General features: G+C 43.5%; 3 protein-coding genes across 7 annotated transcripts; 2 read left to right on the top strand and 1 right to left on the bottom strand.

Moving 5' to 3' along the window:
- The first annotated feature begins 4,555 nt into the window (after positions 1 to 4,555).
- LOC103643607 (uncharacterized) lies at positions 4,556 to 12,059 on the top strand. Of its 2 annotated transcripts, XM_035964293.1 has the most exons (6): positions 4,556 to 5,168; positions 5,647 to 5,719; positions 7,433 to 7,820; positions 8,695 to 8,883; positions 8,987 to 11,639; positions 11,744 to 12,059. In XM_035964293.1, the coding sequence occupies exons 3-6, from the start codon at positions 7,636 to 7,638 to the stop codon at positions 11,804 to 11,806; spliced, it is 3,090 nt and encodes a 1,029-aa protein (XP_035820186.1). In that variant the 5' UTR covers positions 4,556 to 5,168; positions 5,647 to 5,719; positions 7,433 to 7,635; the 3' UTR covers positions 11,807 to 12,059. The 2 variants fall into 2 exon arrangements, with proteins under 2 accessions (XP_035820186.1, XP_008664991.2); XM_008666769.3 differs by having other exon boundaries at positions 4,556 to 7,820.
- Positions 12,060 to 13,251: 1,192 nt separating this feature from the next.
- On the top strand, positions 13,252 to 18,285 carry LOC100283685 (uncharacterized). Of its 2 annotated transcripts, none has more exons than NM_001156586.1 (5): positions 13,252 to 13,522; positions 15,917 to 16,585; positions 17,279 to 17,467; positions 17,645 to 17,733; positions 17,811 to 18,273. In NM_001156586.1, exons 1-5 carry the CDS (start codon positions 13,313 to 13,315, stop codon positions 18,034 to 18,036), a joined length of 1,383 nt encoding a protein of 460 aa, NP_001150058.1. In that variant the 5' UTR covers positions 13,252 to 13,312; the 3' UTR covers positions 18,037 to 18,273. The 2 variants fall into 2 exon arrangements, with proteins under 2 accessions (NP_001150058.1, XP_035823443.1); XM_035967550.1 differs by lacking the exon at positions 13,252 to 13,522 and adding an exon at positions 15,056 to 15,235 and having other exon boundaries at positions 17,811 to 18,285.
- A 190-nt stretch (positions 18,286 to 18,475) lies between these two features.
- LOC100280100 (uncharacterized) lies at positions 18,476 to 22,916 on the bottom strand. 3 transcript variants are annotated; one of them, NM_001153038.2, is made up of 6 exons: positions 21,704 to 22,847; positions 20,491 to 20,683; positions 19,674 to 19,816; positions 19,378 to 19,445; positions 19,038 to 19,140; positions 18,547 to 18,855 (listed from the first exon to the last, which is right to left on the bottom strand). In NM_001153038.2, the coding sequence occupies exons 1-6, from the start codon at positions 22,730 to 22,732 to the stop codon at positions 18,739 to 18,741; spliced, it is 1,653 nt and encodes a 550-aa protein (NP_001146510.2). In that variant the 5' UTR covers positions 22,733 to 22,847; the 3' UTR covers positions 18,547 to 18,738. The 3 variants fall into 3 exon arrangements, 2 of the variants coding, with proteins under 2 accessions (XP_008673103.1, NP_001146510.2); XR_004857202.1 differs by lacking the exon at positions 19,378 to 19,445 and having other exon boundaries at positions 18,476 to 18,855; positions 21,704 to 22,916; XM_008674881.4 differs by lacking the exons at positions 19,038 to 19,140; positions 19,378 to 19,445 and having other exon boundaries at positions 18,481 to 18,855; positions 21,704 to 22,914.
- Positions 22,917 to 25,802: the final 2,886 nt, after the last annotated feature.

The raw sequence follows: 25,802 nt of genomic DNA, 5'->3' as shown, positions 1-25,802 counted from the left end.
CGCCACACCCAAGAGTCCACCAAGCAATCCAACGAGATCACCCCGTCGACACCATCCTCGGCGACATTCATAAGGGGGTAACTACTAGATCTCGTGTTGCACATTTTTGTGAGCATTACTCTTTTGTTTCCTCTATTGAGCCACACAGGGTAGAGGAAGCACTACAAGATTCGAATTGGGTGGTGGCAATGCAAGAGGAGCTCAACAACTTCACTAGAAATGAGGTATGGCATTTAGTTCCACGTCCTAACCAAAATGTTGTAGGAACCAAGTGGGTCTTCCGCAACAAACAAGACGAGCATGGTGTGGTGACAAGGAACAAAGCTCGACTCGTGGCCAAAGGATATTCACAAGTCGAAGGTTTGGATTTTGGTGAAACCTATGCACCCGTAGCTAGGCTTGAGTCAATTCGCATATTATTAGCCTATGCTACTTACCATGGCTTTAAGCTCTATCAAATGGACGTGAAAAGCGCCTTCCTCAATGGACCAATCAAGGAAGAGGTCTATGTTGAGCAACCTCCCAGCTTTGAAGACAGTGAGTACCCTAACCATGTCTATAAGCTCTCTAAGGCGCTTTATGGGCTCAAGCAAGCCCCAAGAGCATGGTATGAATGCCTTAGAGATTTCCTTATTGCTAATGGCTTCAAAGTCAGAAAAGCTGATCCTACTCTATTCACTAAAACTCTTGAAAATGACTTGTTTGTATGCCAAATTTATGTTGATGATATCATATTTGGGTCTACTAACGAGTCTACATGTGAAGAGTTTAGTAGGATCATGACACAAAAGTTCGAGATGTCTATGATGGGGGAGTTGAAGTATTTCTTAGGATTCCAAGTGAAGCAACTCCAAGAAGGCACCTTCATTAGCCAAACAAAGTACACTCAAGATATTCTAACCAAGTTTGGAATGAAGGATGCCAAGCCCATCAAGACACCCATGGGAACCAATGGGCATCTCGACCTCGACACGGGAGGTAAGTCCGTGGATCAAAAGGTATACCGGTCGATGATAGGTTCTTTACTCTATTTATGTGCATCTCGACCGGATATTATGCTTTCCGTATGCATGTGTGCAAGATTCCAAGCCGACCCTAAGGAAGCTCACCTTAAGGCCGTAAAACGAATCTTGAGATATTTGGCTTATACTCCTAAGTTTGGGCTTTGGTATCCTAGGGGATCCACATTTGATTTGATTGGATATTTGGATGCCGATTGGGCGGGGTGTAAAATCAATAGAAAGAGCACATCGAGGACTTGCCAGTTCTTGGGAAGATCCTTGGTGTCTTGGGCTTCAAAGAAGCAAAATTCGGTCGCTCTTTCCACCGCCGAAGCCGAGTACATTGCCGCAGGCCATTGTTGCGCGCAATTGCTTTGGATGAGGCAAACCCTGCGGAACTACGGTTACAAATTAACCAAAGTCCCTTTGCTATGTGATAATGAGAGTGCAATCAAGATGGCGGATAATCCCGTCGAGCATAGCCGCACTAAGCACATAGCCATTCGGTATCATTTTCTTAGGGATCACCAACAAAAGGGAGATATCGAGATTTCTTACATTAACACTAAAGATCAATTAGCCGATATCTTTACCAAGCCTCTCGATGAACAATCTTTTAACAAACTTAGGCATGAGCTCAATATTCTTGATTCGCGCAATTTCTTTTGCTAAATTGCTCACATAGCTCATTTATATACCTTTGATCATGTCTCTTTCATGTGCTATGACTAATGTGTTTTCAAGTAAATTTCAAACCAAGTCATAGGTATATTGAAAGGGAATTGGAGTCCTCGGCGAAGACAAAGGCTTCCACTCCGTAACTCATCCTTCGCCGTCGCTCCATGTCACTCTCCATCTTTGGGGGAGAGAGAGCAAAAGGACTTCGTCTTTGGTATAATCCTAACTCATTTATTTATGACCAAAGGGGAAGAAAGGACTTCGAGGGCTCTAATGATTCCGTTTTTGGCGATTCATGCCAAAGGGGGAGAGAGTATGAGCCCAAAGCAAAAGGACCGCACCACCGACCGCACCACCACCAATTTCAAAAACTTAGTTTTTCAAAGAGTATTTTCAATTGGTATCCTATTGTGTTCAAAAGGGGGAGAAAATAGTATTTCAAAAATGATATATCAAAACCCTCTTGAACACTAAGAGGAGGATCTCATTTAGGGGGAGTTTTGTTTAGTCAAAGGAAAAGCATTTGAAACAGGGGGAGAAAATTTCAAATCTAGAAAATGTTTTGCAAAATCTTATTCATTACCTTTGACTATTTGCAAAAGAACCTTGAAAAGGATTTACAAAATAGTTTGCAAAAACAAAACATTTGGTGCAAGCGTGGTCCAAAATGTTAAAAATGAAAGAAACGATCCATGCATATCTTGTAAGTATTTATATTGGCTCAATTCCAAGCAACCTTTGCACTTACATTATGCAAACTAGTTCAATTATACACTTCTATATTTGCTTTGGTTTGTGTTGACATCAATCACCAAAAAGGGGGAGATTGAAAGGGAATTAGGCTTACACCTAGTTCCTAAATAATTTTGGTGGTTGAATTACCCAACACAAATAATTGGACTAACTAGTTTGCCTAAGTGTATAGACTATATAGGTGTAAAAGGTTCACACTCAGCCAATAAAAAGATCAAGTTTTGGATTCAACAAAGGAGCAAAGAGGCAACCGAAGGCACCTCTGGTCTGGGGGCACCGGACTGTCCGGTGTACACCGGACAGTGTCCGGTGCACCACCGGACAGTGTCCGGTGCACCAGAGGACTCCAACTCAAACTTGCCACCTTCGGGAAATTCCAGAGGCGACTTCACTATAATTCACCGGACTGTCCGGTGCACACCGGACATGTCCGGTGCTCCAAGGAAGGATGGCCTCAGCAACTCGCCAGCCTCGGGAATTCACTTGAGCTGCTCCGCTATAATTCACCGGACTGTCCGGTGTACACCGGACTGTCCGGTGTTACAGCGGAGCAACGGCTATTTCGGCGCCAACGGCTACCTGTGACGCATTAAATGCGCGCACAGCGCGCGCAGATGTCAGGCACGCCCATACTGGCGCACCGGACATCCAACAGTACATGTCCGGTGTGCACCGGACATCCAGGCGAGCCCAGAAGTCAGAAGCTCCAACGGTCAGAATCCAACGACATTGGTGACGTGGCTGGAGCACCGGACATATCCGGTGTGCACCGGACTGTCCGGTGCGCCATCGAACAGACAGCCTCCACCAACGGTCAAGTTTGGTGGTTGGGGCTATAAATACCCCAACCACCCCACCATTCATTGCATCCAAGTTTTCCACTTCTCAACCACTTACAAGAGCTAGGCATTCAATTCTAGACACACCAAAGAGATCAAATCATCTCCAATTCCACACAAGGCTTTAGTGATTAGCGAGAGAGATTTGTCGTGTTCTTTTGAGCTCTTGCGTTTGGATTGCTTCTTTTCGTTCTCACTTGTTCTTGTGATCAAAACTCCATTGTAATCAAGGCAAGAGGCACCAATTGTGTGGTGGCCCTTGCGGGAAAGTTTTGTTCCTGGCTTTGATTTGAGAAGAGAAGCTCACTCGGTCCGAGGGACCGTTTGAGAGAGGGAAGGGTTGAAAGAGACCCGGCCTTTGTGGCCTCCTCAACGGGGAGTAGGTTTGCGAGAACCAAACCTCGGTAAAACAAATCCGCGTGTCACACTCTTCATTTGCTTGCGATTTGTTTTGCGCCCTCTCTCGCGGACTCAATTATCTTTCTAACGCTAACCCGGCTTGTAGTTGTGTTTATATTTGTAAATTTCAGTTTCGCCCTATTCACCCCCCTCTAGGCGACTATCAGTTGCCAAATGTGGGGACAAGAAAGGATAAAATAGCAACTTCTTAAATTTAGCAACATCGTTTAGGATACTATTGGATACGTGTTTTTTCTAATAACTCTTTAAACTAAGATTTAGGAACCTTTTTACATAACAGTTAGAAATGCTCTAAGGGACTAATTGGTTGGCTATATGAAACTTGGCCCATGTTAGGTTTTAAAATCTTTTAAAACCATGGTTTCGAAATACTACAATTTTAAAATATCATGACACGACCGTATTATTTTTTACATCACTCTTAGCAATATACATGCTATAAAACATAGTATTTGAACCATAGTATTTAGTATACATGTGTAAGTCCTCTAATTTGAACCATAAGTCGAGATAAAGTATTTGAACCATAATATTTAGTATACATGTGCAAGGCTAGTCATAGCTAAAAACTTTGGATTGAATTGTAGTTTCGAATACTCTAAAAATACCATGATATCTATAAAACCATGGTGTTCAAAACAGAGTCTTTTTATAATGTAGCCAAACATCTCTGGACAAAAATACTATAGTATTATTTATACCATGGTTTTATCTAAAACTCCAACAATACTTTCCTTCCCAACATCCTCTAATTGGTTGTTTGTATCTGAGTTTTTCCAAACATCCTCTAATTGGTTGTTTGCATCTGAGTTTGGGTCTAGGCGATCTAGCCTTGCCCCGCGCATGCAACATGCAGGCTAGAACAATGTAGCTGCATTGAAATTGAGTAATTTTTGAGACTTTTGCTATATCTATTAAATAAAAAATTTAATGCATAAATCAATTTTACCTTATTTTTTTAATTCTCATTCCATCTCGATCCTAATTAAATCAGCCAAACACTATCTATTCTCAGTCTGATTAATCACACGCAACCAACTAAACGTACTAAATTGCATGCCTATCTCAAGAGAAAATGTTTTACTAGACATGAGCCAGGATGGATCATTCGACCAATCAAGCTCCATAAATATCAGAACGATTACTTTGGTTAAGGTCTAATACAAAACTAATGCAAGCATTCTTTATCACGCCTCTGCTCTCGCCGCCCCCTACGTTGCTCCATTGTTTCCTTTCCTTCACCTGCATCGCACAGCGCTCCCACCCTTCGGCCGCTCTCGCGTCGGGCAGGGCTCGGGAGTCGGGACTCCTCGCACGCATTGGAGACTTGGAGGCCGTCGGGACTCCATATCGGCATTGACGTCCTCCGCCACGATTGTCCTGTTCACGATTGTGTCCCTTTATCCCACCGGTGCAATCGCGGGTGGTTTTGTGTTTAGGGTTTAACAGTAACACTCCAGTGCGGATTGCCTCCAAGGTGGGATCTTGGCTTTTCATCCCGTTCGCTCTAGTTCTTTGCACTTTTTTTGTTTGCATCTTCTTTTAAAGATTCTGATAGCGGTAATGCTTATACTTAATGAAGATTCGAATCATTTGCATTATATATAACTTTTATCTGTTGCGCTTTGAAATTAGGTTTTTTCGCTTCCCTTTTTACTCCCAATAAAACTTGCATTATTTCTACCTTTTATTTATTGCACTCTTAAATTGAGTTTTTTCGCTTCCCTTTTTACTCCCCGTAAAATCGTCGTTCTTGCATTCTACTACTACTTCATTTTCTCTCTATTAATGTGCATTTATTTGCACCATCGATGATCGATTATTACTTTGGGTTTTAGTCCTCCCTCCTGTTTGGCTCTCTGAGTTCTTTCCGGAGGTTGATTGGTGTCACGAGTCACGTGAACAGCATCGCCTATCTGATCATCGTGTGAATTGTGATATTCTATGGATCTCAGATTGATCTGTGACGCCGATGACCTGAGTACCGGGCGAACTCCACACATCCACACCGGCTGTGGGGACGACAAGGTACTGCTCTTCTCTCCGTTGTTCCATGCATGGACTGCTCCAGACCAGCATTATTTCAGTCTGTTGCCATCTATGGCCGTCTCCACCTGCCGGCCTCAGTGCCTTCACTCGTAAATCGGGCACTTTCTGTTTGGGATCAATTGTCAAGTTCATGTTAGTTTTACAAAGATTGGAAGTTTGGGCGTTCTGCGGGATGCTGTACTCTGTTTGGTCGGTGGTCGCAAAGACCAGTTGTGTCCTTTTTATTGCTCAACTAACATTTTGATTTTTTGGGCCCCCCTTGATACGATGCAACACTTTCTTTCCTTGTCAAATGTATAAGGAAAGATTAGAGACTCAATTTGATCGTGTCACATTTTTCTACAGTTCTATATCTGGAGGGAGTTGCTTTTGCCTTGTTTGCAGTATTATTGTGCACATATTTGTGGATACCATTTTTTTTCTTAGGGGCTAGTTTGAGAGTCACAAAACCGGACGGGATTAGAGGACCTGCCCCTCTAATCCCCTACGGGCTAGTTTGGGAGTCACAAACCCGGAGAGGATTAGAGGGGCGCCTAGATGTGAAAGTAGTACTCTGATCATGTGTTTTTTTACCACAAGATTCACATCTATCAAATACTTAGCAAGTGGAACACATGATCTTAATAGAATTCTAACTCCAAATTCAAGAATTTCAACTCCAAAATCATGTTGTTTCGCTTATTTATTTACCATCCAAAAATGATGGTAGTATTCAATTCAAGTCTTTTGCAAATATATATTACTCGCAAATTTGCAAAAAAAAGGATCTCTAAGCAATGTGAGGATTGCTATAAATTATATGCTACCAGACAAATTTTCACACCAAAATTCATCATACACCATGAGAAACAACTATATATTACATGTGGGGCTACCAGACTTTCTTTCAAGAGAAAAAAAATCTTTCAATAAGGTTTATCTGTGATTTATCTCATTACTGCATGTAACAGAGTTTGAGTATTGACCTAAACTTTTAGCATATGATGATGATGACTTGATTGCACTGCTTACAGTTTTAAATCTTTTCTTGTTGATTTGAAATCATACTGAAAGGGCAAAAGGGGAAGCATGGTAGTTGGCGCAGGCTTGCAGTAGATATGGACTTTGTATCTACCATCATATTGATTCAGATGCCTTTTAATTACTAAAGAAGCACGGATGATTGCAGGACTTATGGATATATTATTACTGTCAATGCGTATTAGGCAACCAGAAACAAAAGTTACATATGCGTACATGTCAAGTTTTGCATTTATTTGTTTTCTTACATCATACTCAAGTTGTTCTAAAATATAATCTATATAGTTTCTGTTTTTGCCAATTTTCTTTTCCTTCAAAATATAAGGTTTTCATGCAGTTTGGATTGTCCTCTTATTTTCCATCACCAATCTATCTCTTCTGTTTCGACATTTGAGTTAACACAACATAACTATTCTTTCCCTTCTTGCCAAGACATTAGCATCACATATATACTATCTATTCCTCTACCATTTTCTTGGCTCCATAAGCTCCTTATTCTCTGCAACCAGCGATGTATGCCCTATAAAGGAAATGTATGGACTCTCTTTCAGCGAGATACCAGATATTACAGTTCAGTTTTTTACTGGAGACTCTACCATTCAATTCCATTTATTATTATTTTTATATGACGAAAGTATAGGACCTGATGCTATCATGTACTGATATTTGAAGGATGATTTAGGGAGTATGAACTAAAGTGGTCCTTGGCCTTATTAAGGGACAGGTTGCAAGATTCAACCAATTATTCTGTATGAGTATTGTTGCTAGGAAGCATGTGAGAAGGTAATAAGGATTCAAACCACCTTCTCAGTTCATCTGTGATATTTGAGCTGGCATGTCAGTGTCCTCTTCATTCAAGTGCGGCTGGATAACAAATGGATTCAAAAAGGCTATCGTTGTCATCAGTACATGGAGATTTTTTGGGACAAACATCACAAAGTCATTCATGCTCCGAGAAGTATGAGTGGAGAAACTTAATCTTTCATCAAAGTGATAAAGCAACAAGGGATCAATGTGATCATGTTGCAACCCGGCACTTACCTCTGCATATGCCTCGCAGGTTATTCTCTTTATCAATACATGGATTAAATTTCAGACTCCATGCTATGCTGATATTGCTGTTAGTTTTATAGATTCAAATTTATCTTCTATTGATGGAATTACGTGATATTGTGATGTGGAAACAGGATAGAATAGTCTATGACTGAGCCTAGAGGTTGTTATGATTTGCACAGAACTCGAGATTTTTGTGAGCGATAAATATTGTAAATTTGCCCCTTTGTGATCAAGAGGATGAAACGGTGCATCATCTTTTAATCTCTTGTGTCTTCTCTAGGGAAGTGTGGTTTAGGATTTTCTCCCTGGTTAATCTGCGGCAGTTCTCCCCCGCAAGGGATGATTTGGTCTTCCAAGATTGGTGGGCTAATTTGGAGGCCAAGGTCCCTTATGCGCTGCGCAAAGGGATTAACTCCCTTGTGATGTTGGTGGCATGGTGGCTTTGGAAGCAGCGGAATAAATGTGTGTTTGAGGGGGATGCTCCTAGTGGCAACCAGATTATTCAGAATATCAAAGACGACGTTCAGAGGTGGTGTCTCGCGGGTGCCAAGGATCTGGGCACCATCTGGCCTTAGTTTAGGGGCAGCTTTGGCTGTCTTCTAGATGAATGTTTATTTTTATTTTTATTTTATTTTATTTTTTTGTTATTTTTTTGTTGTTTCTCTGTACTCTGGTCTTCTTTAGACCATTGGTATTTCTTCTATCTTAATATATCTAATGCGCAGTTCTCCTGCGCGTTTTAGAAAAAAAAATATTGTAACTTTGCTACATATGGTGTAACGATGTATGCCGTGTGCACCTATTTCCAAGCTTGGATGCTCATTATTACTTGTACCAAATATTTCAGTTTTGTGGAACTTTGATGCTTTGGCATGCAGGTTGGGGCCATCACCTGGTCATGGACATTCCTCTGAGATTTATGGCCCTGGAGATGGAGTAGGTGGATGCCATCTATCTTGCTGTTCTTATGGTGGACACCGTGGTAAATATCATGCTTGCCACAACCATTCATCGGAATGGGCCAGGCACAACATTTCACCTGAACCTGGTCCTATCAGATCTTACTGGTGATCTCTTGTTCTGACAGTAAATGTTTGTCGTTATGGCATTTTCAACAACTTTTCATACTATTTAGTCCTGGCCATTTAAATAGTTTGTTCCTTAATCTAGGATAACGAAAAGGACTTCCTCCGATCATGTTTCTCATTGTGCAAAAGGATCTGACAGACAGATACGCCCAGCAGGAGGTTATAGGAAGAATTATTCTGCTAACCAGGGGAGTGGCAGTCAGAACAGACCGTATCATGATGATAGATATCTACCAACTAAATTCCTGGATGACCGTTTTCCTGAGATAGATGCTGCAAAACATCAGTCTTACTTATGCGATTTTCAATCTTCAAGTAAGCATATTCCTGTTCACCCCTCACATGGTCAATCATGTCAAAGGGATGAAGTAGCAAAAGCTCACCCCAAGAGACCAGTTAATCGATTTCGTCCCATCCACCATAAGCAACTTGAGCGCTGTCCCAATGAAGATTTTCATGATTGCTTTGATAGCAGTCAGAAATTCAGAAATGCTTATAATGACAAGGTAGTAAAAAGGAAATTTATAAAACAAGATTTCCTTGGAAACACTTACAATGGTGCTTGTGTTGGTAAATATGATAGAAACAGTTGCAGGAAAAGGAATGCAGATCATTTTGGTGGAGAGAAAACCAGGAAGAATGACGCAAATAAGGACAGGTCTAAAAGGCTTCGCTGCCCCCTTGAGCAGGACCAACGGCAACAGGTTGAGTGCAACGAGATGAGAAATGATAGTCGGGAGGGAAATGTTGAAATGACCAGGTTAGTGTGTCAAGATGGAGCAAAACGGAACTTCAACCAAAAGAAGAATGCTACAGCTCCTGCTTCTAGTGACTCAACAAAGTGTGATGGGAAAAATATATTAAGTCCCAAGTGCAGCAAAACTATTGCTTCATCACACACACCAAATTTGAGCGAAGGAAGTGATGACATGGATCCAAAATCTGACAACTACGTTGATGGTTGCACTGAAAGAGGTATACTGCAGCATATTCCAGTCACCCATACAGAGAGGAATATACAACTGAAAATATCAGATAATTTTACTCAGTCTGAGGCGTTTCGCCGAGATTGTTTAATCCTGTGGAGAGAAAGACAATTAAGAAAGGATAGTGCTGCTAAGGCTGATAACATTGTGAAAACTGACCAACAACAGACTGCACAAAGAAGCAAGATGTCAACTGGAAGAAGAGTGGGGAGTGGAGGATCTGCTGCGTCTTCTTGCTCAAAAAGCGATAATAAAGACGACTCTGCTCCAGAGTGTTCTGACCAATTTAGTGGTGCAACATCATCTGATAAACTACAAAAGTTTGGTGAAGGAAGAGCTAACAAAAAGTTAGAGCAGACCATCAAATTCCCCAGTAACAGTAAATGCAACAAAAGGCCTCAAGACGCAACAGCTGAGAAAGTACTGAAGTGTAGTCTCAAGCTTCTGTCAGAAGCAGATCCTCTTGAAATTGCACAACCTAAAGGAAAGGAAAAACTTGTTGACAGGAGGCAGGTATCAACCGAACATCAAGATGCCAAGACACATAGTAGTTTGAATGGTTGTTCTGACACTTGTAAGGTGGATCAAGCAGCTATTTCACACTGTCATAATAGTGCACATCAGAATATTTTTCAACAGGAGAAAAATAGTGCTGTTTCGGATGCAAGAAGGGAAGAGAAACCAGGTGTAAAATGTGAAAAGAAAGCAGCAGGCCATGGTGCCAAACTGGCTGAACAATCTACTGGTCTGTATAGTGACCCAATATCACTGGACAAAGAGACTGTTGTTAGTTGTTCAAAGCATGGCACTTCGAAGGTAAATGCACTAAAGGTTCCAGATCATGAGATTGAGAGTACTTCACTCGATGGGTCAATGCTGCCTCGAGGAACTGTAGTAGACATGTGCCTAAGGAAGTCCATCAACCGGTCTAGTGAAAGTTACTGCATAGATTTCAAAGATTGTTTAGATGGAAATGATTGTAGAGACAGCCAACAAGAAACCACGCATGACAATGTTTTAAGGAAGAAGCAAGAATGTTCCCTGTTGCCAGAGACTAAAGATGAGTTGAACGGGAAAGCTAGAAAGGAGGATTGTGAACCCCAAGCCCGTAGGGTTGAGATCGAATCAAATCAACGGATAACAACAGAGGATTGTGCCTCTGATACAATACTTTCTGGCTCTGCTAAACAAGATGACCGGATCCGATGTTCTTCAATACCAGACTTAAATTGCTTGCCTAGTATGAGCAGCGATGAGGATTTTATGGCACCACCTGAGGAACCGGTTTGCCAGGTAAGTGTAGACAGTTTCAAACCTCAGAGCATTTCTAAGAGTCTTTCAGCTTCATTAACTGGACACACTCCAAAGAGAGAACTGTTCAAGCAAGTAGAGGGGAAACAGTGCGATCGAGCTGAGGAAACCAACCAAATCGCCAGGGAAGTTTGCAAAGACGGTACCTCTGAAGCAGCAACTCAGTTGCAGATCTCGGAATCAAATACTGGTCCTCCGCAACTAAGAACAGCCGAAGAAAGTAGCACCCCAATGAACGCACTCAAGAGCGCCTTGTACGAATTCGTCAAAGGCTGTGTAAGACCTCTGTGGGAAGACGGGCTGCTGTCCCGCGAGGTCCACAAATTTGTCGTGAAGAAGGCCGTGGATAAAGTGCTAGACGTCTGGGCTCACTCGACGGAGATAAACGTCCCAAGAATCTTGTCCGATGAAGCTGAAGGTATAAGGACCCTTGTTAAGGTAGATCACCAATCCTTGTTGCGGTAGATTCTGCGCTGCAGCCATGTGTAATGCTGCCACTGTTAATTCGTTAATGTAACATTCACACTCACTCTGCCTTGCAGGACTACCTAAAGATATACGTGGGAAGTGAAGCCCTTAGGAAAAGCATCCCCACAAGTTCTTGAGCAAGGTGAAACACGATGTAGATGTTTCCCCATTTTCTGTACCTTCGTAGTCTCTTTCGTAGTTTGTGTAGGTAGCTCTGCACAGGTAGTCAGGTAGGATGTGAAGTTTACAAGGTGATGGATATTGACAGATTGAACGCTGACAAAGTTTAACCATCTTGGAACCCTGTCCTAGTAGTTGGTTGGGAAAAAAATGCTTTTTTGCTCTGTGAGTGCGCATCTGTTTACTCGGCTTTCGGCCGGTGATGCGTCACTTTTTCTTCCTCTGTCATCAAATGGTGTGCAAATGGTGCGCAGCCGAAAAAGGCCAACCGGTTGGTGTGCTGTGGCTGCTGGCATGTGATGGTGCGCGACTGCGCGTTCCATGGGCTCTGGTGGTGCACTGGTGCGTGATGCTTTTGTAGCAAATGTTGCTTCCAGCACATGTTTCGTGGAGGCTGTCCGGCAACTTCTAGAGGACACATTTTATCGTGTTTTTTAGGGCTAGTTTGGGAACACTAATTTCCCATGGGATTTTCATTTTCCCAAGGGAAATTAGTTCATTTTCCCTTGGGAAAATGAAAATCCCATGGGAAATTAGTGTTCCCAAACTAGCCCTTACCTTTTTTATTTCCCTGCAGTATCTTTTAATTGTTCATTCTGTGTGGTGGCTGTTCAAGGCTAAAAAGAGCCTCGCGGAGGCCGGACTGTCCGCGGTGGCTGCGCGGACGGTCCACGCGTGCGCAGAGACAGTTATGGTTTCTAGTTTCTCGTGGGATTGGTTACCTAAAACCGTGGGATTGACTCGGAAATCAGATCGAAGCGGATTCAGACCTCCCCTTTATATAGATGAAGGGCTACGGCCGATTGAACTCCCAATAATCGATCAAATCCAGTTTATTACTCGTTTGTACCTTATGCATTAGGAGTAGTTCTAGTTTAGCCCTAGTTTAGTATTCCAATCATCAAATTCTCTGTTTCTCTTCGACTCTACGTCGATTAGAGGAGTCTAGGTCGGCCTGCCGAGCCTAGACAACCCTTAGGATCTCTCCTCCCGACGGGGTCCCTCCTGGGAGCGAGATCCAGGCACCGCCGGTGACTTTTCGCCGTCCCTGCGCACGCGCGGACCGTCCAGCCCCAGGGCGCGGACCGTCCGGCCGTCAGGAAACTCTAGCCTCGCGCCAGGTCGCGGACCGTCCGGTCCTGTGCCGCGGACCGTCCGCGCCTGACCAGAGAGTACCGCTGCCGGTTCTTGTTGAGTGTTTGATGCCCGAAAAAGATGTCAACAGTGGCCTTGAGTTGCTGTGTAGATTTTGAGCAAATGTTTGCTCAAAAACACATTTTTTTAAGAAAAAAAAGAAGCGTTCGTTGACAATCAAGCAGACGAGAAGAGAGAAAAAAACTAAAAAAAATGGCGCCTTCATTGACAGGGAAATGACCTGACATTGTTTCAGAGCTAGTCCGCCGTACAAGTACAAGGATACAGCCGCAGGCCCGCAGAGGAAGAGGAGAGCCTACTCTCCTGCCATGGCCGCGCCGAGTCCGCTCCCCCGCTTCCTGATACTCCTGCTCGCCGTAACCTCCTCCGCGTTTGCCGCCGCCGCGGCAACCGGGGCTCCGGTGGTGGGGGAGGACTACGTCCGTCCGCCGCCGGCGCGGTGCCACCGCAAGGCACTCCTTAGCCTCTTCCCTTGGAGCAAGAAGGAGGAGTCCGCCGCCTCCTCCGATCCGCAGCAGGTGAACTTTCGTGCCATATCTCCTTCGATTTGATACCTTGAACTGAATATTGGGGGGGGGGGGGGGGGGGGGGGGGTGTTCCGGTCCGGGGATTGGTCCAGCAAAGGACCCTTTTCTTGTTTTGGCAGTAATCGACCTTATTCGGGTACTTCTTCATCTGGCGAAGCTCGGCTGGATCGAGGTACTCGATTCGGTGCTGTTTATGGCTATCTATCAACCTTGTTTTTACATGCAAATCTTCCCTTTACTAACTATACGTAATATGTGAATTCAAGGGTCTGAGCTGATTTCCTGTGTATTGAATTGTTCTACAGTACCTCAGTATCTGCGTCCAGAATTAGCTCTGTTCGTTCAAATCCCTGAATTTGCACTCCCCTTAGCCCGTGATTCTCATTTAGTAATTAAATCAAAATCAACTTCATTTCTGATTGATTTTACCATGTTTTTAGTGCTGCAAGGGAGTGATCACTAACTGTTGCTTCTAAAATGGGTAAGCACTAATTAGCTGGACAGGACAGCATAAAAAAGGGCAGACCCAGGGTCGGAGCCTCCCACTTAAGTGTGGTATGGGAAAGGAATAAACCGAGGCAAGCCTTTCCCCCGCAAACCCGTGATCTGGTGGATCTAGTGACTGAGTGAGACTGCTCTCACTATTGCGCAGGATAGCATGCACAAGAAATTCCCATGTAGGAGGCTAGGAGCTTTGTGGGGGTGGATTCAGAATAATAGATTTAGTTTGAACTTTCCAGTGTGATAATGCAGAAACTCTATACAGTCCATGCTTTGGCACTTCGCTACTCATGTGTGTTCTATATTAGTTCCACTTGGTAACATGTTAGCAGCACACAGTTATGATCATAGGGTTTACTAGTCCTGCAACCTTTTTTCTTCTTTTTTGATACTTTGTAGTGTAGGAATATTGATAAATAATCAATACGGGATCACAAGCTCATGAAGCCTAGCCCACCCCTAAATACTCGAATCATAATTCTGGACAGTTAATTTTCTTATCTGCTTTCTTTTTTATTTGTATGACCATACTCCACTCAGCCACAACCTTGATGAGGACTTTCTGTTGGATTTTATGGCTTTACACCCAAATGTTAATTACATTACATGCGACTTGATGCCTTAATGTTGAATATGTTAACATCTATTGTAGATCTTTCAGCATCTTTAGTGTGAAACATAAGATAGATTTTTAGTCCCTTATAATATAAAATATTTGGAACTTGACATGACCAGATGAATTTAATATCGCCTCCATCCATTTCATTAGCAACAACAAAGCTTTTTTGTCCCAAGCAAGTTGGGGTAGGCTAGAGTTGAAAGCCAACAGAAACCACAAGTAAAGGTCCAGCCACATGGATAGCTATTTTTCATGCACTCCTATTCAAGACTAAATCTTTGTCTATATTTTATCCCTTCAAATCTCGTTTTAGTGCCTCTTTCCATGTCAACTTCGCCCTTCCTCTCCCCTCTTTTTCCATTGCTCTCGCGTCTTAGAATTTTTTTCTCGAACGCGCAGGAGAGCTGCACATCTTTATATATTAGAGAAGAGGGTCTTACAAGACAGGACTTTGCTGAGCAAGGTCCAAAGCCAAACAGAAAAGATAAAAGTACATTTCAGTAACAATACCCGACCCAAACACTCTAAGAGCTTCAGTTATCCCTAAGCTGCTAAGATAGCGGGCACCAGCCAAGATCCAGCAGGTGAGCTCATCCAAAAAACAGTGCTGCACTTTGCTGACAGCCGGTGAATCTCCCCCAAAACAATATGTACTGTTGCCTCTGGATGTCTTTATTGGACATGTCCAAACCATCTCGTATTGGACAAGTTTTTCTTCAATTGGTGCTACCCCTGCTAAATTCAAGGGCACATTTAATTAATGTTTCTCTACTTATAGGGGCAGCTTATTAGTTCTACACTTCTACATATGATAAGGGCATACTAGTCACCTAAAATGTCATCATTTTTAACCTGTGGGAGAAGTATAATTTGGCCTTGTATTATGAAGTTGAGGGAATGCTTAATTTTCATGAGGATAGTTGATGGAAAATTTAATTATTGACACAAAAATAACTAGTAGTTTTACTGTTTTAGTATTCATGGGTAATCTGTTAATGTGCCATATCTTCTTTTTGTTTTTTTTTTCTTCATGGATATCCTAGCTTCTCTATGTCCACTCCATGATAAACAAGAGGGTCGTAATTTGAGATATAAGGAAGTAATTGACTGCATTAATTTATCTGTTCTCCGAAGCTAAATTTCTTTGCAGCAGATCCTTTGTGCAGTTCATTGGTACTTGTTTAGTCCTTTACTAGTGTTTTTACTTCCTTTTATTGTTGATAATATTTGCTCTTGAACCATTCATGTAATGGCACGATTTTCAGGTGCACATTTCTCTAGCTGGAGAAAAGCACATGAGAATAACATGGGTTACCAATGATAACTCTGTCCCATCTGTGGTGGACTATGGAACTAAAGAAAGTACATACACAATGAAATCTCAAGGAGAAAGCACATCCTACAGCTACTTATTGTATAGTTCAGGAAAAATTCATCATGTTGTCATCGGACCTCTTGAAGATAACACTATTTATTACTACCGATGTGGAGGGCAGGGTCCAGAATTCCAATTTAAGACCCCGCCCTCCCAATTTCCTTTGTCATTGGCTGTTGTTGGTGATCTTGGTCAGACTAGTTGGACAACATCAACCCTGAATCACATTAAGCAGTGTGAGCATGATATGCTTTTACTCCCTGGTGATCTATCTTATGCTGATTATATGCAACACTTGTGGGATTCCTTCGGCACATTGGTGGAGCCACTTGCTAGCAACCGGCCTTGGATGGTGACAGAAGGCAACCATGAGAAGGAGCACATTCCATTTTTTGAGTCAGGATTTCAATCTTATAATGCACGATGGAAAATGCCTTATGAAGAGAGCGGATCTAGATCAAATTTGTACTACTCTTTTGAAGTTGCTGGTGCACACATCATAATGCTAGGTTCATACACAGATTATGATGATAGCTCAGATCAGTATGCTTGGCTAAAGGTATGAAACTTTGTAATGATAATAATATCCATTTCAGATCGCATTGCAATTGTTTAGAATGTGAAGTGAAGGGATTGTCTATACTGAAAAGAAACATGTTTTGCTAACATTACATTACTAAGACTCCCTTTGGTAGAGTTCCTACCGGCTCTAGCTCCTCTGACACAGCACTGTTCACAATGACACAACTACTGTCCATAGAAGCTCCTTTTATCTCTCCTCTCCCCTCTCATAGAAGCATAGAGCTACTGAAGCCATTTTTTTTTACTCTTACTGCTCTGGCTACTGTGAGTGCCAGAGCAGGCAGGCAGGAGCCCTACCAAAAGGGCTCCAAGAAGAGTAAAAATAGACTAATGTTATCGAAGTCATACCTATTGTATCGCCCATCTTGGATTTTAATTACTAGTTATTTACCTATGGTCAATGTATATTTTAGCTATCTTAACTTAAAGAGGATGTATTTAACTTCAAAATCGCTCAGTTATTCTTGCTGATATTGAAAAAAAAGGGTCAGGCACAACACTAGAGGCTCTCGCATGAGTGGGGTCTAAGGATGGGATAAACCGAGGCAAGCATTTCTCTGCAAATGTGGAGAGGCTGCTTCGAATCCGAGACATAGTAACTTAGTGAGACAGCTCTCACCACTTCATAGTAGATAGCTTTTTTTTGTGTGTATTAACTTTTTCTTTTCAGGCTGATCTTGCCAAGGTTGATAGAAAGAGGACACCCTGGCTCATTGTGTTGTTGCACGTACCATGGTACAATAGCAATTGGGCTCATCAGGGTGAAGGCGACAGTATGATGGCTTCAATGGAGCCTTTGCTGTACGCTGCTCATGTGGATATGGTAATAGCAGGTCATGTCCATGCTTATGAACGTGCGGTATGACTCCTTATATTCCCCCCCCCCCCCCCCCCCCCCCCCCCCCCCCCCCCCCCCCCCCCCCCCCCCCCCCGCCGATTTGCAATGTGCAATCTGCAGAAGTGTTCAAATTTGAGCCAGTAACCATGTAGTCGATCTGAATGGAAATTACATACGGCTATTCCACTCTTCCTGCAGGAGCGAGTCTACAATTCCAGACCTGATCCTTGTGGCGCTGTCCACATAACTATCGGCGACGGTGGGAACCGTGAAGGCTTGGCCCGCAGGTACTACCACTCGACCACCATTAGTAACTTCAGCATCACTATTATAGGTATGCTTAATTGCTCCTTGGCATCTTCAGGTACCGTAACCCGAAGCCAGCGTGGTCGGTCTTCAGGGAAGCGAGCTTTGGGCACGGCGAGCTAAAGATCGTGAACTCCACCCATGCCCACTGGACCTGGCACAGAAACGACGACGAAGAGCCGGTGAGAACCGATGACGTGTGGATAAACTCTCTTGCTGGTTCAGGGTGCATCCAGGAGGGCAGCCGTGACCGTGAGTCGAGGAAGATCCTGATGTCTCCTTGATGCTTAGCAGTATAGCTTGGGCCTGCGATGTACTGTGTATATAATGCGTGCTACTTGATAATCTAACACCTAGTAAAAGTTAATGCGTCGTGCTGCTTGCCTGCGTGTATACTGGAGACTGGTTTGATCTGGCGCGTTTGCTGCTCTTGTTGTGTTGTACCACTATGGATGTTTGTAGCAAAGTGACATACGACGGTGTTGTAATGGACTGAAGATGAATAGATGATGTTCCAGTAAGGAGTGTTTTGCCGTGTCTAGGAAGATACATCAAAATATAAATCACTCCCTCCTTATCAAAATACAGTTTTTTCTTGCTTTCTTTTTTTTCTCTGTCCACGTTCAAATAAATGATAATAAATAAAAACATATATATAAACTATATTTATAGTTTAATTAATAAATGTTTGTTTAGTTAAAACGAATTATGTTTTGAGACGGATGTAGTATTATATATTACTTTAACTTTCTTGAAGAATCCAAGCAATATAGGATACATCATTCATCCGTGGATACTAGAGGCCAGAATGCTTTATTCCTTAACAAAAAAAAGAAATCAGTGTCTGGCATGTCTAGACTGAAATGTGTGGTTCCTGACAGTGACTTGATAGACAAATCTTGTACAGTGCTCAGCAGAGATTCTGCACTTCTGTGTCCAGCAGAACCCAGACGACAAGGGCTGCAGTGAAATCGAGATTAAATCTGCTACAGCTTGGACAGTCTGACTTGGGCGATGAGCTCTCTCCTCAAAATCTTCCCCGCAGCAGATTTCGGTACGCTGCCCACGAACGTTACCTTCCTCAGCCTCTTGTAGTGCGCGACCTGCAGAGCCATTACGGTGTTAGAAGGGTCATATTCTCAGTTGACGCAGGAGTAGATAGCATCGCTCGTTCAGGAATCGCTCTACTAGTGAGAGAGACATGCTATGATCTTTTTTTATTATAGTAAAACTAGTTGCTGGTCAGTGGTCACAACTAAGCCTGGCGCTTCTGCCCAACTTTCACCTGTTTCTCGATAAATTTCTGGACATCAGCTTCGGCCAGTGAACTCTTCGGTGATAGTACAACGTAGGCGATAGGAACTTCCCCCGCTTCAGCATCAGGATACCTTGGAGAAAGTAGATTTCCAAAATAAGAGGCAAGAGAGAGAAAAAAAAAGAACTATAGGCTAGTTTGACAACTCTGTTTTTTTAAGGGGTTCTTATTTTCCGAAGAGAAAATTAACTAATTTTCATTGAGAAAATGAAAATCTTTTGGAAAATTAGGGTTGTAAACTAGACCTAAGTCTATTTTTATTATTATAGACAAGAAGCTAGAAAACTAGAATCTAGGTTGTTCAGCTTACGGGATAACAGCGGCATCAAGGATTTCTGGATGAGACAAAAGCAGTCCTTCAAGCTCAGCAGGAGCAATCTGGCAGTAAAAGAAAAAGGAAAAAAAAGTGAAACCCCTACTGAAAAAATGGGCCTACGGACGTTCTGTTTCACTTGAAGATTTCTGTCAGTTACAAATATATAAGGTCAACAAAGGGCCCTAATCTGGTGTGTGTGTAGGGGGTGGGGGTATTAAATACCCTCACATGATTATAAGAAAAGGGTTGCTAAAACTAAAAAGAAATTTCAGGAACTTCAAATTCTTTACCTGGAAGCCTTTGTACTTAATCAGTTCTTTAAGTCTATCGACAACATGAAGCTGGCCTCTTTCATCGAAGTATCCAAGATCACCGGTATGCAACCATCCATTCTTGATTGTAGACTCAGTCGCTTGCACATTGTTGAAATAGCCTATTAACAATTTCCCCAATTAAATAAGTAAAGAGAAGTTTTGGCAGGCCTTTGTGATTGTAGATATGCACATAACTCATGTCTCATGACAGGGAACTTTGTAGGTGGTACTATCTCCATTCACAAATATATAACGCCGTTAACTTTTTTTCAAAAACTCTAATCACTCGTCTTATGCAAAATATTTATTTTAAAATAAAAAATTTTAAGTCACACTCAAACGATCTTGAGTGACCAAACAAATCACAATAAATAAATGATAGCTCACGATTTTTTTTAAACAAGAGTGATTAAAGTTTTTGAAAAAGGTCAATTATGCCATAAATTTGTGAACAGAGGGAGTATTAGATATGTATAGCACATGGCTATACATATCTAAAAGATGGAGCATCTTGATATAAAACACTAGCTGCCTTTTCTTTTCAAATCATGTCAGTCATTAGCAATTGGCATATCCTAATTTTCGATAAACTACCGCTATGCCAAAAAAAAACTACTGAGGGTTTCACTGCAATACCATTTGGTGAGCTTGGTATTCTAATTTGTAAATAGTTGACCAGGAAATTGATGTCTTATATTTAGTGTATACAGCCCTCCTTCCGATCATACATGCTATGGTAATCCATATCATAAATGACAGACTTAAACTTACACAGACCACAATTCAAATTTACCTTCCATTATGTTCGGTCCTCGAACACAGATTTCTCCTAGTTGGCTCGGAGGAAGATGCTTCATTGTCTTTGCATTAACGATCTTTGCTTCAACTCCTGTGACAAGTGCTCCAGTCGAACCAAACTGACGGGCACAACCCTTCTGTACGTACTCCAGGGATATTATCCCGCAGGTTTCAGTCATACCATAACCCTGCAAGAGGAGCACCCCTGTTTATACGTAGCATCATTGTCATCATGACTCTTGATACATAAGAAAGGCAGCAAAAAAAAACAAGTAATTATTTTGTTCGTTGCAAAAAAATGTAAACATCTTTCCAGCATTTTCAACAGTATAGGGAGTATATGTCTGGGCTAAAGATAAAACAGGAACAGGATGCACCCCCAACAAATACTACATGTTCAACACAGTTTATCATTGTGTTGTTTTAGTAATCTCCTAAACCTGTCACTATTCTATACAATCAATGTTACCATTGTTCTTTACAATCACAGGTGAGCACACTATTCAATTCCTAGATTTTATTTTCTTGCTGGCATACCAAAACCTAGCATCAGTTCCAAATTAGCATGTCAAAATATGCCATATTGAGCCTAACAAAAGAAAAAGTATTACTGGTAATACCCTCTCTAGTATCTACTCCTTTCATCTCAAAATAAGTGCATCAGAATTCTTGAGAACATCAATGCTATATGAAAATTAGATATTTATCCACATCAAAATTGCACCGTCAAAGTAGAGAAAGTAAAAAAACAACTAGCGTTAGGTGGACTATATCTAAGTACATTTATTTCGAGATAAATTATGAATGCTACAAGCACACTTATTTTAGAGAAAAACAATGGAACGGGTTCAAAACACACAAAAAAAGAAAGAAAACATATGGGTGTTTGGATTCTAGGGACTAATTTTTAGTCCCTCCATTTTATTTTATTTTAATCTCTAATTTGTCAAATACGTAAATTAAAACTTTATTTTAGTTTTCGTATTTGGTAAATGTAATAAAATGAAGAGACTAAAAAATAGTCACTACAAATCAAACACCCGGCACTGTATTGGAATTTGGAAAAAAATCATACATACGTAATCCTATCTGTTTAGGGCTAGTTTGTAAAGGAATTTATATCTAGTGAAAATGGGAATCTCTTAGAAATGTGTAACCAAACTAGCCCTTAAGCATTAAATGTTGCAGGATCACACATCCTAACCCACCTGGATAATGTCGACACCGGGGAACCTGTCAGCCATAGCCACCATGACGTCCTTGCCGAGCGGCGCGGCGCCAGAGCCGATGCATCTGAGCGAGCTGAGGTCGTACCTGCCGCCCCTGCTGTGCTTGGCGAGCGCGATCATCGCCGGCGGGGCGCAGAAGAGGTACGTGACGCGGTGCCGCTCGATGGCGGCCAGCACGGCGTCGACGTCGAACCGGGCCATCACGACGACGGCGTTGCCGCGCTGCAGCTGGCCGAGGGTGATCACGGACATGCCGAAGATGTGGAACATGGGCAGGAAGCAGAGGAACACGTTGTGGCCTTCCCCCAGCTCGTCCTGGTCCGACGTCACCATCGTCGCTGCCGCGATGAAGTTGCGGTGCGTGAGCACGACGCCCTTGCTCTCCCCAGTCGTGCCCGACGAGTAGAACAGCGCCGCTGTGTCGCCCTGCCCGATCGGCGTGTGGCGGTACTCCGCCTCCTGCACCCCGGCGACGAGGTCCGAGTAGAGAGTGACGTTACTGCTGGGGCAGCCCGAAGGCACGGGGGCGCCGTCGCCGTCGAGGAGGACGATAGGGAGGCGGAGACCGGAGATCTTGGGCAGGAGATCGGAGACGGTGACGACGAGCCTGGCGCGGGCGTCGGCGGCCTGCTTGGCGATCTCCCGCGGGGTGTAGAGCGGGTTAGCCGTGGTCGCGACGGCGCCGAGCGCGGTGACGGCGAGAAAGCAGACCGGGTAGAGCACGCAGTTGGGCGCGAGGAGCAGCACGGCGTCGCCGCGGCGGACGCCCGCGCGGGAGGAGAGCGCGGCGGCCGCGACGAGCACCGCGGATCGGAGGGCCCCGAAGGTGAGGGCGCGGCCCGTCGCGGCGTCCACGAGCGCGGGTGCGGAGGGGCACGCCGCGGCGCGGCGAAGGACGAGGTCCGTGACGGAGAGGCCCGGGTCGGAGGCGATGGCAGCCACCAGGCGCGGCGAGCGGTACACGCCATCGGAGCCGTAGCCCGCCGCTAGCGACACCGTGCCCACCATTCGTGCGTTGACTACTCTTGCTCCCCGCGATATCTTTGCTCTGCTGCGACGTGCGGATCGCTGGTGATCTGGCGTGCTACCTCTACCAGGCAGATGAACAGAGGCAGTGTTCGGAGCTATGCTTTGGTATCTGCGACTGCGATTATACGACTTTTATCTTGGGTGCCGCTGGCTATGTTCGGTCCTGTCCGCCATCAGTTTCAGGCTATGTTCGGTTAGGTCGGAGTGTGATCAGAAATTATTCCAACTAATCAATACTAGTACAAATAAACTTATCATTCCAACCGAAACGGTTGCAATGAAACCGTTCCGGAGTAAACGAACATGTCCTCAACAGGGGTCGAATCCATCTATCGATCGAATCGTATCAAATCGGTCAGTAGTGTTTTTGAATTAAATGGCCCCATCAATTTCGATTTGAATTGGTCGAGCATGTTAAAATCATGAATTTACTATACTCTGCTATTGTCATGACAATACTGTAACTTTGGCTAGATTCAAAAATATCATAGTTTTAAAAAACATTGTTCGGATTCGACGTTGTAAACTATGATATCAGTAAAAAGCTAGCCATACTATAAAAACTTTAGGTGAGAGTGGAGTTTCCAGTATTTCAAAAATATCAAGTTATCTAGAATACCATATGTTGACGCCTTTTCGGAGCGCCAAATACTCAAGAAGAATCGGCGGCGGTGCTCTCTGGTCAGGCGCGGACGGTCCGCGGCCTGGGGCCGGACGGTCCGCGACCTGGCGCAGGGGCTAAGGTTTCCTGCCTGACGGCCGGACGGTCCGCGCGTGCGCAGGGGCGGCGGAAGATCGCCGGCGGCACCTGGATCTCGCTCCCGGGAGGGACCCCGTCGGGGAGGAGAGATCCTAGGGGTTGTCTAGGCTCGGGCCGGCCGACCTAGACTCCTCTAATCGGCGTAGAGTCGAAGAGAGGCGAAGAATTTAGGGATTGAGAGGCTAAACCTAAACTAGACTAGAGCTACTCCTAGGATAAAATGCGAAATAGAAGTTGTATTGATTCGATTGATTGTTCCAAATCGGTCGTAGACCTCTCTTTTTATAGAGGAGGGGGGCTGGACCCTTTACACGACCGGATTCCGAGCTAAATCCGCGAATATAGCTAACAAACATAGCACAAAACTCGGAACCCTAATCTATTCTGCGCAGGCGCGGACCGTCCGGCCCACAGGCGCGGACTGTCCGGACCGCGGACCGTCCGGCTCCAGGGTCGGACCGTCCGCCTGGCTCTTTTTGGTGCCAAACATATGCCCCCTGCCTTTTGGTGGGGCTAGGCAAACCAAAAGCATCTTAACTCGATGTGATCACATCGGTTTTCTTTAAGCATCTTGCCACATACTAGGATGGTACTGCTTGAGGAAACGCCCATTCAAAGCTTTGGGTAAATCCTTGCCTTGTAATGTTTGTAGCAAATAGGCGTTACCAGATATAACCTGTTTTACTTTATAAGGACCTTCCCAGCTTGGCGACCATTTTCCAAACTTCCGGTCTTTATTCCTTAGAGGCAGGATGGTCTTCCACACCAGGTCCCCTACTTGAAATGACTTTGCTTTGACCTTCTTGTTGTAGGCCCTGGCTACCATGATCTTGTCCTTTTCTATTGCTCCCAAAGCTATCACCCTCTTGTCGGTCACCTCATCAATATTATCCATCATCGAATTGTAATAATCAGTGATGGTTAGATCATTTTGTCTGGCGAACCTGACAGCATTCAAACTTATTTCCACAGGCAACACTGCTTCCTGCCCATAGACAAGCTCAAAAGGAGACACTTTAGTAGCACTATGTTTAGATATCCTGTGAGCCCATAAAGCTTCGGACAAAATCTTATGCCAATGCTTAGGATTATCAGATATCTTCTTTTTTATCAAGTTGATCAATGTCCTATTACTAGACTCGGCCTGTCCATTGGCCTGAGCATAGTATGGAGATGAATTAAGCAACTTAATTCTATATAATTCAGCAAATTCACGTACCTCCTTTGACATAAAAGAAGTCCCTTGATCTGTAGTCAAGGTCTGAGGAATGCTGAATCTATGAATAATATGCTCAGTTATGAACTCAATTACCTCCTTGTGTGTCATGTTCTTCAAAGCAACGGCTTCAGTCCATTTGGTAAAGTAGTCAGTGGCCACTAACACGAACCGATGCCCTTTTGATGATGAAGGATGAATTTCTCCAATAAAGTCTAATCCTCATCCTCTGAAAGGCCAAGGCTTGATGATAGGATGCAATTCGGTTGCAGGGACCAACTGTAGGTCGCCGAATTTCTAACACACCTGGCAACCCTTGTAATACTTGAAACAATCAGCTATCATGTTAGGCCAATAAAAACCAGACCTTCGCAACAACCATTTCATCTTTGGGGCCGATTGGTGGGTACCACAAATTCCTTCATGTACTTCGGCCATGGCCAATATAGCATCATCTGAGCCCAAGCACTTAAGCAGGACATCGTTGACTGTTCGGCGGTAGAGTTCATCACTCATCAAGACATACTTGAAAGTTGTTCGCCGAATGTTCTTATCTGTCCTGATATTGGGATTTCGTAAATAATTAAGTATAGGTGTCCTCCAATCACTTGCATCGGCTTCATTGTCAGCCGAATCAATTAAGAGAACATTTCTGGTAACCCCGGACGGTCCGGCGTCATCACGCGGACAGTCCGCGACCTGGGAATTTGGCTCCGCACTGGTTATCAGATTTTCAGTTTTGTGAAATTTCCCTCTCTTTATCCGATAACCTGATGCATCTTGTGCCAAATCGTTAGCTCTATGGTTCTCAACTCTAGAAATATGCCGAATACTGAATTCGTCAAAAGAATGGATTATGCTCCAACATTTCTCAAGGTAACTATTTAGAGTACCATCAAAACATTGATATTCTTCTAACACTTGTTGGACAACCAGCTGAGAATCACCAAATACCTTCACATGTTTTACTCCCATACTATTTAAAAGTTCTAAGCCGAATAGGAGGGCCTCATATTCAGCTTGATTATTAGTGCAATAAGTTTTCAATCGGCTAGAGAAGTCGAAGGAGACAT

This window comes from Zea mays, chromosome 1, assembly GCF_902167145.1.
Source record: "Zea mays cultivar B73 chromosome 1, Zm-B73-REFERENCE-NAM-5.0, whole genome shotgun sequence".
Classification (NCBI taxonomy): Eukaryota; Viridiplantae; Streptophyta; class Magnoliopsida; order Poales; family Poaceae; genus Zea; species Zea mays.
This window is presented reverse-complemented; position numbering and strand designations above follow the sequence as displayed.

Coding starts and splice junctions, on each gene's coding strand:
- LOC103643607 (XM_035964293.1), top strand. CDS start 7,636: ATGGATTCAAAAAGGCTATCGTTGTCATCAGTACATGGAGATTTTTTG. Junction 7,821..8,694: donor CCTCTGCATATGCCTCGCAG/GTTATTCTCTTT, acceptor TTTGGCATGCAG/GTTGGGGCCATCACCTGGTC. Junction 11,640..11,743: donor GTATAAGGACCCTTGTTAAG/GTAGATCACCAA, acceptor TCTGCCTTGCAG/GACTACCTAAAGATATACGT.
- LOC100280100 (NM_001153038.2), bottom strand. CDS start 22,732: ATGGTGGGCACGGTGTCGCTAGCGGCGGGCTACGGCTCCGATGGCGTG. Junction 19,141..19,377: donor CTTGATGCCGCTGTTATCCC/GTAAGCTGAACA, acceptor ACTTTCTCCAAG/GTATCCTGATGCTGAAGCGG. Junction 18,856..19,037: donor AGAAATTTATCGAGAAACAG/GTGAAAGTTGGG, acceptor ATGGCTCTGCAG/GTCGCGCACTACAAGAGGCT.
- LOC100283685 (NM_001156586.1), top strand. CDS start 13,313: ATGGCCGCGCCGAGTCCGCTCCCCCGCTTCCTGATACTCCTGCTCGCC. Junction 13,523..15,916: donor CCTCCTCCGATCCGCAGCAG/GTGAACTTTCGT, acceptor CACGATTTTCAG/GTGCACATTTCTCTAGCTGG. Junction 16,586..17,278: donor ATCAGTATGCTTGGCTAAAG/GTATGAAACTTT, acceptor TTTTCTTTTCAG/GCTGATCTTGCCAAGGTTGA.